General features: G+C 40.7%; 1 protein-coding gene across 1 annotated transcript in view; it reads right to left on the bottom strand.

Annotated features, from left to right (window-relative positions):
* Positions 1-3,564: 3,564 nt before the first annotated feature.
* Positions 3,565-20,395, bottom strand: part of stxbp1b (syntaxin binding protein 1b) — a 47,317-nt gene continuing 30,486 nt past the window's right edge. Inside the window, exons 9-20 of the mRNA XM_063490623.1 lie at positions 20,082-20,212; positions 19,845-19,952; positions 19,648-19,708; positions 16,890-16,955; positions 16,312-16,392; positions 12,577-12,715; positions 12,168-12,277; positions 8,892-8,993; positions 8,519-8,604; positions 8,225-8,379; positions 7,505-7,628; positions 3,565-4,297 (exon numbers count right to left, since the gene is read on the bottom strand). Coding sequence (XP_063346693.1) covers positions 7,519-7,628; positions 8,225-8,379; positions 8,519-8,604; positions 8,892-8,993; positions 12,168-12,277; positions 12,577-12,715; positions 16,312-16,392; positions 16,890-16,955; positions 19,648-19,708; positions 19,845-19,952; positions 20,082-20,212 — 1,149 coding nt within the window. The 3' untranslated portion in view covers positions 3,565-4,297; positions 7,505-7,518. The remainder of the gene's footprint in view (positions 4,298-7,504; positions 7,629-8,224; positions 8,380-8,518; positions 8,605-8,891; positions 8,994-12,167; positions 12,278-12,576; positions 12,716-16,311; positions 16,393-16,889; positions 16,956-19,647; positions 19,709-19,844; positions 19,953-20,081; positions 20,213-20,395) is intronic.

The raw sequence follows: 20,395 nt of genomic DNA, 5'->3' as shown, positions 1-20,395 counted from the left end.
CTCGGTGCAGGAAGGAGCGCTTTCGCAGATCATTCATCCCAACAGCAGTTAGACTCTACAACTCCTCAATCACGATGTCATAAGTCACTGGACACTGTGAACACCCACGGTCACCACTTCATGCATAATGGACCTTCCATGTGTATGGACATGTGCAGGTATATATGTATGTATATGTATACATATGTATATTTAGTGTCTACATGTGTGTGTGTACATGTCTATACATAGGAATAGTAGTGGTACAATAGTTATGTCAAGCTATATAGTTTATGTCTTGCATATTTCCAACCATATCCATAATCACACACTGTGCATGCTACCACTGTATATAGTGTATTATCTTACTTTTTTTCATTGATTGTACTTATTTGTATTTTTGTACTTCCTTCTGATATCTGTACCAAAAAATTCCCCGTCGTGGGATCAATAAAGTCTTATCTTATCTTATCTTATCTTATCTTATCTTATCTTATGGGCCAATGGCACCCTGAAGGGCTGCAAGCGCTGGCAACAGCCCTTTCATTCATTTTAATTTGCTGACATTAATAATAATAACAATTATTATAATCAATAATTATTAATAATAATAATGGGTGAACCACAGCACAAACCAAACCACAGGAAACGGTTAAAGAGCAGGTAAACGACAGATTCTGCAAAAACATGTCAGCACAATCTCCCCGTTGACACGTACACGGACATGCTGTCAGATTCAGAAAACCGACATCTCAAAGTTTTGTCACTCTCTGGCCATAATGAACAAGCAGCAAAAGAAGACCAAAAGAACACTCTCACATTTGAAAAACATTGTAATGAATTCCCTCTTACTTTGACTGTCTTGCTTCCACCACGATAAAATTGCCCTTCCTGCACAGTCCAATGTCTCAGTGTGCTTCAGCACCACAGACCTATTTTCTGCCTTATGTGCTTGCTTATTACTAACCAGTCTAAGGTTGTGTACAGTGTCATATATCTGTGACTGTTTCACAGAAAATCTCTCACAAGCTAAAATCATTAGCAAAAGCTATAGGAGAAAAATGAAAACAAGATGCAACAATGATGTTTATAAAATAAAAGAAAAGCCAGTACTTCATATCATAGGAATGTAAGGATGAAACACAGAGACTACACTGTTAAATGTTATGCTAACGATGGCAAATTCAGACAGAGACTAAGATGAAATGTCTAATCGTGGGTTTGAGTCCTTTTTGCCGCCCTCCAATGAGACTGGAGAGATGTTTTAGTGAAAATATCTACTCTGCTGCTCTGGCAGAAAGAAACAATCCAATTTGCTTCTTCTAAACAGCTTCTAAACAACTGGAAGCCAAGGCCTTCCCTGTGCAGTTTACCACTGGCCAAAACACACTGGATGAAAAGAGCCTGATTACCCAGTGGTTTTTTCAAATCAAGACTTCTCTGTATCTGTAACTGTTGTGTGAAAGACACACATTTTCTATTCTTTGCACAGTTTGTGACTGAAATACACTTGGCAACTTCAAGCATGACAGTTCATTTAAAGAAACCAAAGCCCAGGCCGGAGCTGGACGAAAATAACCTGACGCATGTTAAACATGAGGCTGAGAAACTGGTATGAAGTCAAGATGCAGTGAGATCATGCAGCCATGATCAGATGGTTGTCAACTCCCATGTTTGTTTGCACATTTCCAGCTGCTGAAATGTTGAAAACAGAAGCATCTAAGATGCCGAGCAAAGTCCTGAGACAGGCAGAGGAAGCTGACATATCAACCCCCACAGTGCTGTAAACTGCTTAACTGCAGCATTTAACATTCTCAAGCTGCCTGGAAGCTTCAAACCTCCCATTCAGGGACTTGGCAATGAGCGGGATGAAGTCAGATCAGAACTTCTAAGTGCTGAAATAATCGTCACTGATAAAGTGTCCATGGTGTCAACACACCTCTTTGCCTTTGTAGATGCAAAACTCTACTGACCTTCAGTTCTTAACAATTGACTGTCTCTTTACTTTGCTGATTGCTTCTTGCCATAATATGAGTTGTTTGCTATATAATTCCACATATCCTCAGTGTGTATATACAAACTAGAAAGTGGTAAAAATAAAGAAAAAACACTGAATGAGAAGGCGTGTCCACACTTTGTCTGGTAGTGTAAATAATATGATGTTTCTGTGTGAAAAAAAAAAAGGAATAAATAAGAGTTTGCTATTGCAAAAAATACAAATTTGTATTTTCTCAAAATCTTCAAGGTAGATTTTCAAATATTAGTATCATATGGTCAACACCAAACTTGAAGAGCATAATGTATGTGAGCATCAAAATACAGGTTCACTCCTTCTTCACAGTATCAGTCTTGAACCCACACCTCTCGACTTGTCAAGTGACCAACATTTGCATGTATTCTGTTATGTAACAGAATAAGTACAGTGCTTAACATATTTATTAGACCACCTCTTATAAAAACAAGAAAAAACAAGCATTTGAGGACTCCGCAAAAAACAATGTTTCATACAATTTTTTATTAGAAATTAACAAACTGAATTCACTAAATCTGAGTTTTCTGTTTAGCAGCATTTGGTATTTTGATGAAAAAAACTATAATGTGCTTTACTATTGTTTTCTGAATTTTACAAAAGTACAATATAACAATCGTAATTCCATTATCACTTTAGGATTGTCTGTGCACATTGCTGGATCAGCCATTACAGAAGCTTAAAAACTGATTTTGGTGATTACCAATACTGTGGCAGCTGTGGCATACACCTCACACTGGGTGGGGGTCTAATAAATGTATTAAGCACTGTACCTCAGAAAGCTCATGGTGTATTTACACTACTGTGCAAAAGTTTTATGCATGTGTGAAAAAATACTGTGAACAGAGAATGCTTTCACAATAAAATTGTTAATTATTTGTTTTCATTCATCAACAAAATGCAGCGAATGAACAAAACAGAAATCTAAATCATATCAACATTTGGTGTGACCACCCTTTGTCTTCTTCTAGGTGCACGTGTACACAGTTTTTGAAGGAGCTCAGCTGGTAGGTTGTTCCAAACATCTCGGAGAACTAAGCACAGATCTTCCTCACATCCTTCTGGGTCTTCATGTAATCCCAGACACACTCCATGATGTTGAGATCAGGGCTCTGTGGGGGCCGGACCATCACTTCCAGTACTTCCTATTCTTATTTACACTGAAGATGGTTCTTAATGATTTTTGCTGTGTGTTTGGGGTTGTTGTCCTGCTGCACAATACATTTAGGGCCAATAAACAATCATTTATATTTCTGAAAGCATTCTTTGTTTACAGAATTTTTCACACCTGCCTAAAACGTTTGCACATGTTTGCACGTACTGTATATGTACATATATGTACATATATGTACATATACAGTACGTGCAAACATGTGCAAACGTTTTAGGCAGGTGTGAAAAATTCTGTAAACAAAGAATGCTTTCAGAAATATATGTACAGTACACATATGTACTGTATATGTACATATACAGTACATATATGTACTGTATATGTACTGTACATATGCTGTACATGTGCTGTCTTTTAACCTCTGAAACTCACAGAGAGAGGAGAGATTAATGGAAGTCACTTTATTAGTTGAACACACAACCTGTAGCAAGTACTGTTTATTGATAAGGACAAAAAGTACAAATGTGTGATAACACTGCGATCTCTTTTCAAACAACAGTTGATAACTAGTCATACAGAACCACTATAAAATAAAAAACCAAGTATTATGGTCAAATAAAAGGAAAAATGATACTCAGTGTACAACAAACAATCACTATCACATCTACTTATCTAGTAAATGATGGAGCTACAGCTACATTTATGTTGGAGGCTTCCAGGTCAGACATTATTATAAAGCTAATGATTTTTACAATATGCCATGGTAACCACTACATGAAAAGCACTACTTTAGATGAGAAGTGCCATACTCTGTTGTGTGAGTATGGCACAGATTTTGCTCCATTATAACTGTGAAGCAAATAAAAAATAATGCTGAATCTCATACAGTTGTTATTTTTTAGATGAATAAATATAATCACACAATACAGCGTTAACAACAACAAAGACTCCAGCTTTCCCAGTAAGTCATGATTAGCAGTTTCCATGTTTGGAGTTTTAACAACTGATTTGTATACAACACAAAGTTTGGCTCTGACGTGTGAGTGGGTGGGGAATCTAGAGTAAGAGTTTGCTATTGCTGCTTTATGAAGGAGTACTACAGGCAGTGCTCTGTTCTTCTTTCTCCAAGTCTTTGAGGGTTTTTACAAGGTGAGAAGGGGTAAAGGTTTCAGTTGACCCTGAAAGACACAAGATGATGTATGACCAGTCTGTTTGCTCAAGTCTTCACGGAAAAGAAAGAACTTTTTCTTTTTCTTCAGTGGCTCATTGTTAAATTCAGAATTTCATTTAAAATCTCCTCACAAACAAAACTCTGATTGATCGATCAACCTCTAACGCACAGAGACATCCTCTCTGCTTTTAACAGTTAAAGGATGTCTTCTGGGTAGGCCAAGGCTAAAAAATGATGAATATGCATTATGATAAACTGGAAATATTGATTTAGCATATCCGCCTGTTCAAAAGTAATAGCTGTGAATATAAATCTGTTACAGAGCACATAAAATAAAATGTTATTTTTGAAATTCTGCAGTTTGTAAAGTGTTCTTGTAAACCCTGCTGCACGTCACCATGGCAACAAATGTGTGAATTACTTTGTCAGTTTTGCTTCTTTGTTTCAGTTTATTACATGTTGCAGGATAAATGGTGACACCAAGCTGATTAAATATTTAAACACTGATTGCATGCCCCATATTTGTTCTGTTAACCACCAGACTTCATTTCCCACCACCTCACATCATCATCTTCTCATTAGAGTTGTTGTCTATGTAGTTACTTCCTCAGAGGATGTTAGGTGGTTAACTTTCTGTTTTGTTTTATGGAGAAATTTGTATAGGTAGTGCAATGTGCAGACAATTCTACTTGATGGTTTTTTATTTTCATATTTACAAGAGTCTAACATTGAAGGTTTTTTATCTAACAAAATAAAGCATCTAACTGGCAAGGTGCACCTAATAACATGTGCAGTGAGTGTAACTAACTACTTACACAACCTGCTATGATTGAGGTACTTTTTGTATTTTTAGACTTTGTTATGTGGCTGCTGTAGCTTTCATAGGACTACCGAGCTTATATAATCCTGCACAATGGTGGATTCAGAGAACACCTGATACACACTATAATCACCTGCCTTGAAAGGATATGCAGTGTGTATATATATAAATGTAAAAGTGTAAAATGTGTAGTCATAAAAGTACTCATGGAGGAAATGTAAATGTATTAACTTCATTTCTCACCTTAAAATAATCCCTCACCCTGTAATAACAAAGTAAAAGAGGTTTGCTTGAAACAGTTACAGCCTATAGTCTATGAGCTTGATGCTCCAAACTTGGATCACCTATTTTGGGGGAGTTTCCCCTGTTCTTTTTGCAGAACCTTTTCACTTTCATCGGATTGGATGAGGATCGTCCATTTTTAGATCAGATGTTCAATCAGATTCAAGTTTGTGCTCTGGGTGGGACACTCAAGACCATTCAAATAGAAATTTCATTTGTCACATACACAGTACAACATATAATGAAATGCTTGTGTTTGAACTGTAGACAGACTGCCAGGGGTCTAGCCAGGACCCTTGCTAGATACCAGGTGGGAATCGAACTTGCGATGCCTGCTGCGAAGGTGTGTAGCCGTACCACTATACTACGCAGCTGCTAAAAAAAAAGGGGGGGGGGGGGGTGTGTGCTTAGCGTCTTGTCTTGTTGGAAGATGGCACTTCACCCCAATCTGAGTGCCGGAGCACTCTGCAGAAGGCTACCATCAGAATGTCTCTGTACATTCCTGCATTCATCTTTCCCTTGACCACGACCAGTCTCCCAGTTCCTGCTGCCAAAAAGATCTCTACAGCATTATGTGGGCCCCACCATGCTGCACTATAGTAATGGTATTGGCATTCAGGCCAGAGAGTTAAATCTTTGATTCATCAATCAGATAATTTTGTTTCCTGTGGTCTTAGTCTTTGGTTGCCTTTTTGCAAGCTCTAGGAGCACTGTCAGGCCATTTTCCTGAAGAGTGGCTTCCAATTGGACACCATCATAAAAGCCTGATTAATGGAGTGCTGCAGAAATGGTTGTCCTTCTGAAAGGTTCTCCTCTCTCCACAGAGCAATGCTGGAGCTCAGTCTGGGAGGTGACCAAGAACTGATGATCACTCTGACAAAGGCCCTTCTACACCGACTGCTCAAACTGGCTGGGTGTCCAGCTCTACGAAGAGTCCAAGTGCTTCAAACTTCTTCCATTTATGGATTATTGAGGCTGCTGTGCTCACTGGGATCTCCAAGGCTGCAGAAACGTTTCCGTACGCTTCCCCAGATCTGCGCCTCGATACAATCCAGTCTCGGAGGTCTACAGACAACTGCTTGAACTTCATGGTGTGGTTTGTGCTCTGCACTCTCAACTATGGGATCTTATACAGACCAGTGTTGGTGGTGTCCAGTCAACTGAATTTACCACAGGTAGACTCCAAACAAGCTGTAGAAACATCCGACAGATGACTGGAGGAAACCAGATGCACCTGAGCTCAATTTTGCGTGTCATGACAAAGGCTGTAAATATTTAATTAGATGTTATATTTTCGTTTATTTTTTAATACATTTGCAAAAATTTCAAGCAAACCACTGTCCTTTGTCGTTATAGGATTGTGTGTAAAATTTTGAGGTGAAAATGAATTGAGTCCATTTTAGAATAAGGTCGTAACATTACGAAATCTGGAACAAGTGAAGGACTCTGAATAGTTTCTGGATGCACCGTAAGTTGTCGTTACTCGATCAAGAGCGAAAGCATAATTCAGCATCATGTAATACTATAGTCTATGGTTTTTAACACATGTATGGAGATTTTTAGAGGTGAGGATGCAAAATGATCAGAATAAAATAAAAAGAAGTCAAATGAAGAGAGCAGCCCTACATATTTGTCTAATATGCACACTACAGGACATATCCTGGTCAACAACGGCACCAAGACTCCGCACAGTGTTACTGGAGGTGTTGGGTCCTTTTATGTGTTATCTAGAAGATCACTTTGTTGTAACTGACAGGTGCTATGAATTTAAAATGTATAAATGTTTTTCAACAATGTTATGTTATTGCTAGAACAAAATGCAGTTTTCAAAGATTACATGGTATGAAATGTTGTAGGTAACCTGTGCCATTTTACAACCAGAACACAGTCCTGCCTCAGACAGCTATCAAACACAAGGAACGGTAGAAATCCAGCAGGAACAGGGAGGATTTCTGTGACAGTCCAGTTCACCTGCAGGACGATTTATTAAAACACTGACAAACACAGATTCTGACTGTTTGTGAAAACCACTGGCATCAAATGATGTGGGGAACAGGGGTACAGCAGTAAACACAGAGGTACACAAAGAACAAAATGACATTCAGTATTTACTTCCAGATGTTCTTTTATTGTACAGGAGGCTCCTCGGCGCCCTCTGGTGGGGTGTTGGGGTCCAAGAAGTCTGGGTGCTGTAGTTCCTTTAAATATTTTGGCGGGGTGAGGATGTGGGTGGCACCTACAGGAAATAAAATTCTCAAAGCTCAGCAAATGCTGGGTGAAAGCTTGTTAATAACGTGAGACACAAACAAATACTCTGCAAAGGTTTTACTGAAAAGTTACAAATGCTAGACTGTCCACAGAGGTCAGTGTTTCTACACCAAACAACCAGATGATTTTCAGATTCAGAGGACAGTCACAGCAGAGCCTGGATCTGATCAGATCGCCTTTGATAAAAATGAGTTGCAAGAGTTTTAAAAATACTGTAAAGTGTATTTTGTCCAGTGCTAGCTGTCAGCCTCATAGTATGGTACGGATTTCAAAATCCTAAATTACTTCTTAACATTCACAAGATTCTGAGAAAACTTGACCTCTGACCTTGAGGTGGAGATTAGTGAGATTCAAACTAATCTAAGATTTCTAGAAGATGCAGCTCTGGCATGAATTTCAAAATCACCTCGTTCTAAGTTCAGTTATAGGGGTGCTAAAAGACCTGTACAGGCTGAGTAGTACTCTTTGTGTTGAGCAAACCAATTCGCCTGTATAAAATATGTGCATTGCCCCTTAACAGATTACCCAATTCTCCTATAAGTATTCTCAGTCAAATTAACTCACCAATCAAAGCCTCCCACTTGCCATTGGCCTGGGTGACCTCATACACGCAGCGCATCTCACTGTATGTCATGCCTCCAATGATGAAGACGATTATCCGGGGCCCTGTCTTCACCTCTGTGGGGCCCCTGTTCTTGTGCCAGTTACCATAGCGAGCACTGTATGACGAGTAACAGACAAACATTTATGCCAAAGTCCTGAGAGTTTTATACATGTATACGTATACCCTTTGAAACAACGATAGTGGCAATCATCTTCTTATTTTGTATCACCTGAAATCTGTATTTAACTACACACCTTGATGGAGCACTGGCTTTGGCAGATGCTTGTCGCTGGGAAATATACGGGTATTGCTTGGGATCAAGTTTGTCTTCAATTGCATCCTGTAGGAAAACATGCAAGTAGCAACAATTTGTAACCGTACCAATTGTAACCCAAAATACTGTTTAACACATTTGTTTCCTAAATACTCCTACAAACTCTGAGTGCTCTCCTAGTCATGATCAATACTGTTATTTTTAATATAATAATTATTGTCTTTATTATCATTATTATTATGCTTTTATAAGATGAATATATTTCTGATATTTAAAGATATGTGTCTAATAACACTAACCCACAGTATTAGCTTGTAGTTATATGACACAAAGCAACAGCAGATGGAAAGTACCTCCATGAGATCCTTGACAAAAGGGGTCCACCTGGAGAGCTGGTAGGTTTGCTCACTAATCCGTTCCTTGCGATCAGGTTTCTTGGTTTTCTTGGTGGTGCCCTGCGAACAAATGCTCTTTTTAACTAAAGTGTTTTTACTGTTGACAAGTAAGCACCAAAAAATGACTTTTGTTCAGCCAAAAAATATTACTTTTCTTTAAAATGTTCATACTTTGCTACAGGGTACTCTTAATAAAAGGCTATCATAGTTTACCTATTTCTCCTTAATTTAAAAAAAGTCATTCTGCAGACCGTCCTGTAGGCCCACCACCTGCAGGAGGTGTCATAGGGGTCGGGTGCAATGTGCGCCCTGGTGATCCAATCCTCAGCTACCTGAGTCGGCTATCGCGACATGGACCGTCACGCCTCTGGTGGGGAAGGAACCTGAGTGACTTTGTACAATAAATGTGGCCACAGACCTGATGTGATATGATTACACTCAGATAAAGAGAGTAGCTGAGGTGTCAATTGACCAGATGAATCAGGTGGCGGGGAAGGATGCTGAACAGACCCGACACACCCAAACATGATCTCTGGAACATCTGACCCTGTTCCAGAGATCTTCAACTCCCACCTCCAGCAGAACTTTGGCAGCTTTCCGAGGGAGGCTGGGCACCATGTTCTCCACCTTCATTGCCGAGGCAGCTGCAAGGAGCTTCACGCTTGTCCCCGAACCACATGGTGGATACTGGAGGTGAATTAAGCATCAAGCTGAAGATCATAAGCTGATTGCGTCGCTCAGTACACTAGGCCAGATGAGGAAAAATCAGTTTCTAACTCCAGCTTGTCGCTGCGGTGATCCACCTGTAAACTGAGTCAAATAGGCTCTTGTCCACACCGTCCTCATTCATAAAGTCCTTTACAAAACCGAACATTACAGCAAACAGCTGGATTTTCCCATTTGAGTGCAGCCAAACAAACAATGAAGGGCCAAACAAAGAGACAAACAGTGAAAGTGGACAGCATATCCTTGGTTTTAACATAAAGCTCATTGTTGCAGCCAGGGGCAGCACAACAGTGATCCTTTTAAACATATTTTCAGTCCCCTTGATTTCCACTGAGTTATCAGTTCTGTCACTCGTTAGCTAACATAAACTAATGCAAATCCAATCTGGTGACGTAACGTTATGTACTGACATCATTCTGATGTAAGACATTGAGACTGTGGACAGCTACAGGTACCTTGGTGTTCATCTGAACAACAAACTGGACTGGACTCATAACTCAGACGCCCTCTACAGGAAAGGGCAGAGCAGGCTGTACCTGCTGCGGAGACTCAGGTCGTTTGGAGTGGAGGGCCCACTCCTGAAGACCTTCTATGACTCTGTGGTGGCCTCAGCCATCTTTTATGGTGTGGTCTGCTGGGGTGGCAGCATCTCTGCTGGGGACAGGAAGAGACTGAACAGGCTGATCCGAAGGGCCAGCTCTGTTCTAGGATGCCCTCTGGACCCAGTGGAGGTTGTGAGTGACAGGAGAATGGTGGCTAAGCTGTCATCCCTGCTGGACAACATCTCCCACCCCATGCATGAGACTGTGACAGCACTGAGCAGCTCCTTCAGTGGGAGACTGCGGCACCCACGGTGTGGGACGGAGAGATTTCGCAGGTCTTTCCTCCCCACTGCTGTCAGACTCCACAACAAAGACTTTAACTGATCATACACACACATCCACAAATGTGCAATAACACAAATGTGCAATAATCTTTCTGGCACCGTTGTATTTTTCACTCTGTTGTATATAGCATTTGTATTCTATTTTTATCCTATTGTATATTTTATTCTATTTTATTCTACTGTATATAGTATTCTATTTTTATTCTATTCTGTACAGTTGTGTACTGTATTTATTCTTATTTTATTTTATTCTAATTGTCCTTCATAACTTTTGCACTGTCCACTTCCTGCTGTGACAAAACAAATTTCCCACGTGTGGGACTAATAAAGGTCATCTTATCTTATCTTATCTTATCTTATCTTATCTTAAATTAACCTTTATATGTGTAGTGTTTCATGTCCTCTTTAAACATCTCCTTGGTAGCCAGGCCTAAGGGGTGGACGAGGTTTACCCCGACTTCCTGAAAGCTCTGGATGTTGTAGGGCATTGTTGGTTCCCACACCTCTGACATGTCATGTGGAGATCTGAAGCAGTGCCACTGGATTGGCAGACTGAGATGGTGGTTTTCATTTTTAAGAAGGGGGACCAGTGGGTGAGCTTCAACTACCAGAGGATCACGATACTCAGACTCTATGCCAGGGTGCTGGAGAGTTCATCTTGCGGGGGATGCTTTGGGAATGTAGGGTGTCTGGCTCATTGCTATGGGCCATTCGGTCCCTGCATAACCATTCCTGGAGCTCGGTCCACATTGCCAGCAATAAGTTGGACTCGTTCCTGGTGCGTGTTGGACTTTGCCAGTGCTGCCCTTTGTCAGCAGTTTTATTCATACTTTTTATGGATCGAATTTCTTGCCAGGTGGTGGACGGTTGCACTTTGGTGGCCTCAGAAGCTCATCTCTGTTTTTTGCAGATGATGTGGCTTTGTTGACTTCACTGGATAGTTCGCAGTCGAGTGTGAAGTGGTGGGAAGGAGAATCAGCACCTCCAAGTCTGAGGCCATGGTCCTTAGCTGCAAAAAAGTGGAGTGCCTTTTGCAAGTCAGGGTCCAAATGGGAACACAGCTGCAGTGATCTGGGCACTGCATTGGTCCATCGTGGTAAAGAGAGAGCTGAGCACAAAAGCAAAGCTCTTGATTTTCCAGTCGAGTTATGTCCCTACCCTCATGAGTTCTGGGTAGTGACCAAAAGAATGAGACCGTAGCTACAAATGTCAGAAACTGTTGGCCTCTTTGTTAGCGATAGGGTGAGGAATTCAGCCATCCGAGATTGGAAGTCAAAGTAGTTCAGGGATCTGGCAAGGATGCCTCCTTGGAGCCTCCTGGGTGAGGTGTTTTAGGTATGTCCCACCAGAAGGGGGCCCCAAGGGCAGACCCAGGCCATGGCAAAAACCTCTGTGTTCCACTGGATGGGCTGGAGGAATTGGCTAGGGAGAGGGAGATTCAGATTCTTTGACTAAATAAATTAATATTCAGTGGTGGTCTTATCTTAGCAGCAGTGAGACATTTTGATGCAGGAAGCTGCAGTAGTAACATTTCCAAATGCTTTTATTTGTTTGTTATTTATTTGTTTGTTTGTTTTTTTCATGCTAAATGAGCTGATGAGGTTGTTGGCAGATTTGCTCACCTCAGAGATAATGGGAACACCCATGTGGGCCATGTTGGAAATGATGTCACTGTCCTCTGGTGGGATGTTAGCATGCTGAAGGAGCTTACACAGGTTCTCCTCAGTCACACCTGACACACACAGTGAGACACACAAATGCGTGCAGTACAAATACCCAGTCCAAACATGCAATTCACACGCATGGGAACATGCATGTTTAGAAAAAAAAAAGAATGAATTGACAAAAGAAAATAAATCAAAACCTAAGAATACACATATGAAAAATTAAACTGTAGCAATAGGACACTGTCTAAGGATAAAACTGAAAGACTGGTAGTGGGCTGCCAGTCTTTCATTTGCAGGTGATCAGACAGATAAAAACGATGGTTTTCAGCTGACATGAAAAACAGGATGACGGTGGATATCTGACCATTCTTAAGGAAGATGTAGAGCAGGATGATGCGGATCTTGTCGGACACACTGACATTGGCATCCAGCAGAATGGGGACAATGAGCCTCATGGGATCCTTGATCTTCTCACCTTCTGCATCTGTTCCCATTGCGAGATCCTTCAAAATAATGGAGAACATTATTAGAGTTTTTTCTTGCTGCAATTAATGCCAGTCACTGGTTAACACAGTAACAGGAGACTAATGTCAAAAAGCTGTATTTCATTTGTAGACTACTAAAAGTGATGTCACAGGAGATGTTAGAGAATTAAAATTTTTAAAAGTGATTCAATGAGAAACAGGAGATGAGTCTAACGAGTTTAAACGGGACTTATCTTTAATTATGCTAACATACCTGAAAATAGACTGTTAAAAACGTTACACTGAGTGGACAGGGTAGAAATTAATGAATAAACGGATGCAGCATAAACTAAGAACAATAATACTATGGAAAACAAAAATTAAAAATGTCACTATACAGGGTAGAAGAGACAGATAGACCCAGTATCTAGTAGCCATCCAGTAACCATTACAGTGCAGACATCCAAAAAAGAATCTCAAGCATAGGGAGTCGGACACCACCGGGCCCTGACATGATTTATGTCTGGCTAAAGAAGCTAACTGCACTGCATGAGCATCTGGCAGCGCATCTGGCTTACCAAGGAGCTACAGTGCAGAAGCCACAGGGATCCTCGGCGACAAGGCAGCAGGCTGTGCTGGCAGCTGGCTACGCCAGAGCAGACTGAGCCCCGGGCCCAGAGACCCGAGATCCAAGGGGCCTCCACACCCTGGAAGGGGACTGACTGAGCCAAGGTCCCGCCAAGCAGCCGCCAGGAGTGAACCAGTACACACCCGAGCACCCAGCCCCGGACACCAAGAACCACCAACGCACCAGTGGGTGGGGGCATCAGACACTGGCAGGGAGTGTGGTGGGGGAAATGAGATGTTCTCAGAGGTGGAGTCTAACCCCTGACCTGACACATAAACTTAGACAAACAGACACAAACATGCATTCCCACATGCACACATACAGAACTACTCAGCACTCACCCAACATGGAGACACAGACATGAACACTGTACACACACTCACACTCCTCCAAACATACTCTATACTCCCAGATCCAGGAACCATCACCCCCAGAGGGGCAATCTGTGCCAGACCCAGGAGATGTTTCCCTGTACTCTGGGGTGGAGATGAGCAGACCGCCCCCGGTCCTGCAGCAGCAGGGAAGCCCAACAGCCCAGACCCCGACCAGGATATCTTAATAGATTATTTATCAGAGTTAGTCTCAGAGAATAACAAAATAGTAACCAAGTTTTTTTAGTTTGGCGGCCCAACAGAAGTGTGTAACATCCGGTGTCTTCTGGAAGACATATAAGTCTTTTATACTCTGACAACATAGTTAGTAATTTGTAAATACCTAAAAAAAAATGTGTTGATGGAGCAGAAAAGATAACACAAAGCCAGAGTGTTAATGAAACTGGACCAGCTGCTGCAGAGGCCAACCTATGGTTCTGCTTCTGCATCCCTGCTGATTAATGAACTCACCTCAACCAAAGAGAAAAGACAGAAAGAAACTACATTGAAGCAAGTCCAGGAGCATTTAGCAGTTAAACAGAGAGAAATTGACCAACTGGAACAACAGTTGGAAGACGAGGCGATCCAAAAAGTGAAAATGTGTCAAAGACTGGATCAATATTGTAAGAAAATGGAAAAATTGACAGAAGAAATGCTGAAACATCAGGTAGCAGAGAAGAACAGAGAAACCACCAAGACCAAGGTGAGGTCTGGACAAATATTGGTAAGATCTATGGATCTGGAGGCTGAGATACAGCAAGCAGTAGCAGAAGCAACAGCAGCCAAACCCACCTGCTCCAGCAATGTGGGGGAACGCCTCCAAACCAGCGCAATGTGCATCGACGGCAAATATCATGGCGAGATATACTGACCCAGAAGAGATCAAGGGCCCACCTGTTCTACAGAGCATGTATACTAACAGTAATACATGCGGAGAAAGAGGACATTAGCAGAGGGAGTGTCCAAAAACACGAAGAGGTGTCCAGTACTAGTGATGGTAAATTCGATTCTTTTTACTGAATCGAGTTTGAATGACTCACTCACCAAAGTGAATCTGGTTTTTTGAGTCACTGAGTCAGTCGACCAGAGAGTGCAAAAAATGTACATTTTCACTCAAACTTAATTTGTTTCTCTTTTCATGTAAATCCTACTGTTAAGATGAGTGAAAAAGAAAAACAACTATTTTTATAGAGCAAAAAAGAGCAAAAAAATTAAGATTTCTAAAGGGATTTATTTTATTTTATTTTATTTTATAAGTATTTTCCTATTTTCTCATCTAAATGTCCACTGAGCTGTGTGCCAGGGGGCGGTAATGCTCCTTAACATTGGTTGCCAACCAAGAAGAAGAAGAAGAAGAAGCTTCGAGCCAGGAGGGAGGGGGTGAGTGAGTGATTCGTTCATGCTACGATTCAGCACAGGAGGGAGGGGGTGAGTAACTCAAATGTGCTGTTAGCATGTTAGCAGAGCGATGCTACTGTGAACTGAGGAGCTATTGTCTTGATGTGAGCTTCTACTCAGGGTTTTTTCTTCCAGTTCAGAGCAGAAATGTTTCTGTTAAGAAACTGGCTGTTGTTTTTTTCCCACAATTTTAATTATAAGCTAGATATATTTGTACTAATGAAATTAGTTTGCTAACAGCAAACTCATGATTCACGAGTCAGTAAAGTGAATCTCGAGTATTGAACGATTCGTTCATGATTCGCACATCACTACCCAGTACTGGATGGGACAAGGTACAACATGGCAGCTGGAACAACCTTCAGAGAACATGTTTGTGCTGTTTTGGTGTATTTGCATTGAACAGCATGCAAATGTTGGAGAGTGTGATAACCTTCACACTGAACATTAATTTTGCTTAACGTTGTGCAGCTTTAGGAAATGCAGAAATCCTCTTTTTTAATTTGTTCCATTTCATTTGTTTTTCTCTTTTCCTTTTTTACACCAAGTGATTGTGATTTTGCGTAAAAAGAAGTGGATTTCAATTCGTGGAGAATAAATGAATGAGAGTCATTTGTGTTAAATATCAGCCTATTTATTAGTTCTGATCTTGTCATAATGTTTTTACCTCAGTCATTCATAACTTTAACTGATACTGATTTCCCAGGATTAATAAAGATGTATTGCATACTTCTCCCATATTACTCCAGCCTTGCGGGGCTGTTTTGTTCTCATATTGTTCCCCTGCCACTGAGAGTACACCTTGGATGGTTAAGTGGAGAATATCTGGTTTAAACTCCTGGCTTACTTGCCAATGCCCAGAGAGACGATGGGCGAAAGATCGCCTCAAAGTTTCAGAAGAAAGCCTACTCGAGTATCACAGAGCTGTTAAAGCTGAAAACCCTTTTTTTTTTCAACCCTCATGTCCAATAATAGCGACAAACCACACTTTCTTTTTAGTTCTTTTTTTTGCAACCATGCAGTGCTGCTTGTATTGTGCTTTGGCTAACATTAGAATTTGTTTGATGATGTAATACATTTAATTGTGAGAAATATGCAAAGAAATGAGGAAGGGGACAAATATTTTGTCATAGCACTCTAAATGCTCCCAGCGGTCACTTACACTGAAACACAACCCTGAGGTCTGTTCCCTCAGTGTTGACAGATCCAACAGAAAAGTTTACGTTTTGATGATTTACCTGTTCCACACGGCAAAGTTTGTCCACGGTGCCCTGGTAGCGGTTCATACAGTCCTCAGCCAGGTGCAGGTGGGTTGAATACTGAGCAGGGAGAGAGAGAGAGAGACGCTGCCAGTCAGGTTGACAAAGTGACCACCATCAGATCTAAACTTTATTATTTTTTAATAATAATCTTAATATTTTCTACATAACACTTCTAAATGAGCTTGTTTCCTCGTGCTAACTGTTTGTCATGAAGTGTCAGAACCAAATGTGTTGTGGATTATCCACACATCTCTACATCAATATAGTTCACAGCTATAAACAAATCCAACATATTAAACAAAATATTCTCATATGGACTGAGAATAAAAATGCTTATGCTGAGGGACAAGCAGCTCTTTGTATGTACTTCATAGTAGCAGAAGAAGCTGCTACTATGTTTTCTTTTGGTTTCTGTCATGTCTGCAGTATAATTCTACAACATCATGATTTCATATTAACTGTGACCACAATTTTGAATAATGAGGTAAACATATATGCAGATTTAGTATTCCATGAACGCTGTTGTCGCTGTCTGCTGTGACTTTAGCTCCTACCTTGCTGAGCTCTTTCTGATACTGAGGCATTTTCTTCAGCATCTGCGAGAGTTCCTTCATGGTGGTCTGAAAGACAATGAGACACCTGCAGTGAATAAAATGTCTTCATTCATTGGGTCATTTGGTATGAAAGATTCTTTCAACAACAACATCAGCTACAAATGATGCTACACAACTAAAACAATAAACCAACTAATTTTAGTATTTTATTCTCCACTGACTGAACAATGTTTTGAATACATTTAGCTGCTTTTTACCCTCATAAGGATCAGAATCATGTTTTTATTCACTTATATTACTTATTATGTGCACCTTCATTTAAATGTCTTCCATAAAGGAGTACAAAGCCTTTCATATCCCAAATATCAATATTTAATTGATTGTAATATTAATATATAATTTCATCATATTTATTGTAATGTTATATTAATAGAATAATTTTGAAGAACTTCAATTTGATGAGTTTTTGAGGTTTTGTGAGTATGTCCTGTAGGCTGAGCAGATGTTTAACCCTCTCAGGCTCAAATTAAGTTTTTGTTGCTAATGCACAACGAAGTCCTGCAGTGGTACTTCTGAGTAAAAAAAACTCATAAAATATGTATGTGGGGTAATCAGGTTGTTAGTTTTTAACTGTTGCAAATCGGCAACGCCTGCCTTGAGAGGGTTAAAGGAGTCGTCTGTAGAATTCTGTATATTTAAAAAGAGAAAAAACATTTTTTAAGGCAGCCAGTGATTGAAACACCAAACATTTGTATAGAAGTATCAGCCAAAACAGGCAATATCCCACTACAGGCAAGACAGGCTATTCAATTGTATTTTTATAGGACCAAATCAAGCACCTCAAGGTGATTTATACTGTAAGATAAAGAGCCCACAATAATGCAAAGCAAACAGAGAAAACCGCAACAATCACATAACCCCCTCTAAGCAAGCATTTGGGCAACAGTGAGGAAAAACCTCCACCAGAACCAGGCCATGGGAGGGGAGGCCACCAGTGCATCATGTGAAGGTGACACAGTGCTATAAGGTGGGGTGTGGTAGGTTTATGTGATGAAAAGGATCTGAAGTGGAGCTAATATGGGAGAAACATACAGTCTCTTTCTAGTCCCTGCCATTATTCTTACTGGAATCAATGCAGACACTGGAAATCCCTCATTCCTTGCTACATAAGCACAACTGAGAGTGAACAATCATTTTGGCTGTTGGTAACAACAGGGCTGGACTGGTGATCTGGGACACAGTGCAGAAGAGCTTGTGGGTCAATATCATTTTTGTTTTCTTTTTTGATATAGCCTACATGCCGGGTGGAATAGCGCACTGGCACCATGGGTGCATGACGCAAGAACGTACTGAGGAAGACTAGTTTTGCGTCACTTAAAGTGGAATGTCCTGATGTCCCTGAGTCCTGTGGTTGAGAGCGAGGGCTCAGCTGACTGTCCTCTTTTGCTGCTAACAATGAGCCAAACTGCATGAGAACACACCTTGATGTGACACTAATGTCACAGCACCATGCTGATCAGTGTTATTTATGCTAGAGAGCTAGTTAGCTAACATTATTACTGATAGCCAAAATGCTTGTTCACCCTCATTTTTGCTACTCAACCTAATGGGGAATGAGTGGTTTCAGGTATCTGCACAAGAAGTCTTGCAAAAGCCAAAGCTCACAAATTCATGAATTTGTCACTTGAGAGGTTGCAATCAAGCAGGTGTAAATCCACAATAGATTAGGAAAGAAGTGCATTGTTCATTTTGAGAGTAATGTTGAAACAGTATTTTGAGGATAAAGTTGAACTTGTCATTTTAAGTCAACTCCCACTGCAGCTACACACTCTGCAAATGCCTCGTGTTGTTGGGTCAGTGAGACAGCTCGATCACCTGTCTTATTGTGTCGTTTGATGTAACATGCATCTTAGCCATCGCCATGACTACACCCACTGTATGCCTTCTGATTGAATGCATGTTTCTGCAACATCCTTATACCACACAACCCTAACCTTTACACCACACTTGTGTTTAGTAGTAGTAGAAGTACAATTTCACCAACTAATTTACACAAGGCAGCCACTGGAGCTGAATTGCAATAACAACTCTTTTTATCTCCACATTGACTTAATAGAAATATTATTTCAAGTTTGATCAACAAAATTTTGAGTTTATTTGCAAAATAAACAATAACATTTTTCGGAATGTGGCCCTAATACTCCTTAGTAGAGTAATAGTTGTAAGTAAGGTACAAGTTTACAGCTCAGTTTATTGCGTACACATCGATTTATATGTTTGTGAATATTTTTCCAGTAACTGAAAATTCTATTTGAAGCGGCTGTGGGGCAGGCAGGAGTTGCAGGACTGAGAGGAGGCAGAGTAAACCAAAAGTGGCTTTAATGCTGATTTCAAAGAACAAAAGTTTCCAAATATGGATAAAAAATGAAGACTTTGTGCACATTAACAGTGGCTTCCTAGTGTGCCGTGCTTCTTACAGAGACTACACACAGAACAAATACTTTTCATCTACAAAGACAAGAGACTCACTAGTGTGAACGAAAGGTTTTTAGTCAAATTAATAATGCTGACTTTTGTTGACTAGCTAGATAACTCAACATATGAACTGTCTGACAATCTTTGAGAATTTAGTGATTGGTGGTAGGAAGTGACTGAGATGAGTGAACAAATGTATGGTCATGTTCTTTTCACTGTAACTATGTGAAGGACAAACAGAGGATCCAGAAAGCTGAACACAGAGACACGCCGTGTCCTTTACCTTTTCTCCAGTGTTCATCTTTTTGCTGGCAGAGAATTCCTTGAGTGAACGAGTCACAGCTCTGTGCGTAGTGAGACACAAAGAGGACAAGGGAAGTAAAAAAAAAGTTCTCAGTATCCTGAGGAAGCACTTTAGTGACAGCAGGGACTAGTCCTTTGTTTGACTGCATTTGTGAGCAGGAGGTGAAAGCCACTTACGTTGACACCTCAGCAATGTGTTTATGTCTCAGACTCAGCCACAGATCGTCGTCCTCGTCCAGCACTACCTCCTTCATCCTGGTTTCTCCCATCCCGCTGGTCTCAAACCTAACAGACACGTGTTAACAGACTGCTTGATTTTCACATTATCGCTATTATTTCTATATGTGTGACCCAAACTTTCAGTCATAACATTAAAAAATACATGTGTCAGACCTCCTTTAGTAGCATCTCTACCTGTAAACATCATTCTCGATACCCAGTAAGTCGTAGGCCATGGCTTGCAGTGTGAGCTCGTGCAGGAGAGGTGACACGGGGTCAAAGCCTCGGTCCAGAATGAGCAGCTGGGTACGAGACTTGTCGGGACCCTGGAGGCACCAGAGCATATACAAAACACTGCTTTAACATGTAACACACGTCTTTTTTCCAACAGCAATCAGTTTAACCTTTGGAAGAACCTCTGAAGCAGCTTAGTTATCGCCCCAAGAACAATGGAGCCCACACACAGACCATAATGTCTGTTTCATCCTCTGTGGATGGTTACCCACTCA

This window comes from Pelmatolapia mariae, linkage group LG12 (genome assembly GCF_036321145.2).
Source record: "Pelmatolapia mariae isolate MD_Pm_ZW linkage group LG12, Pm_UMD_F_2, whole genome shotgun sequence".
NCBI lineage: Eukaryota > Metazoa > Chordata > Actinopteri > Cichliformes > Cichlidae > Pelmatolapia > Pelmatolapia mariae.
The sequence above is the reverse complement of the archived record's forward strand: the minus strand, read 5'-3'. Positions and strand labels throughout refer to the sequence as shown.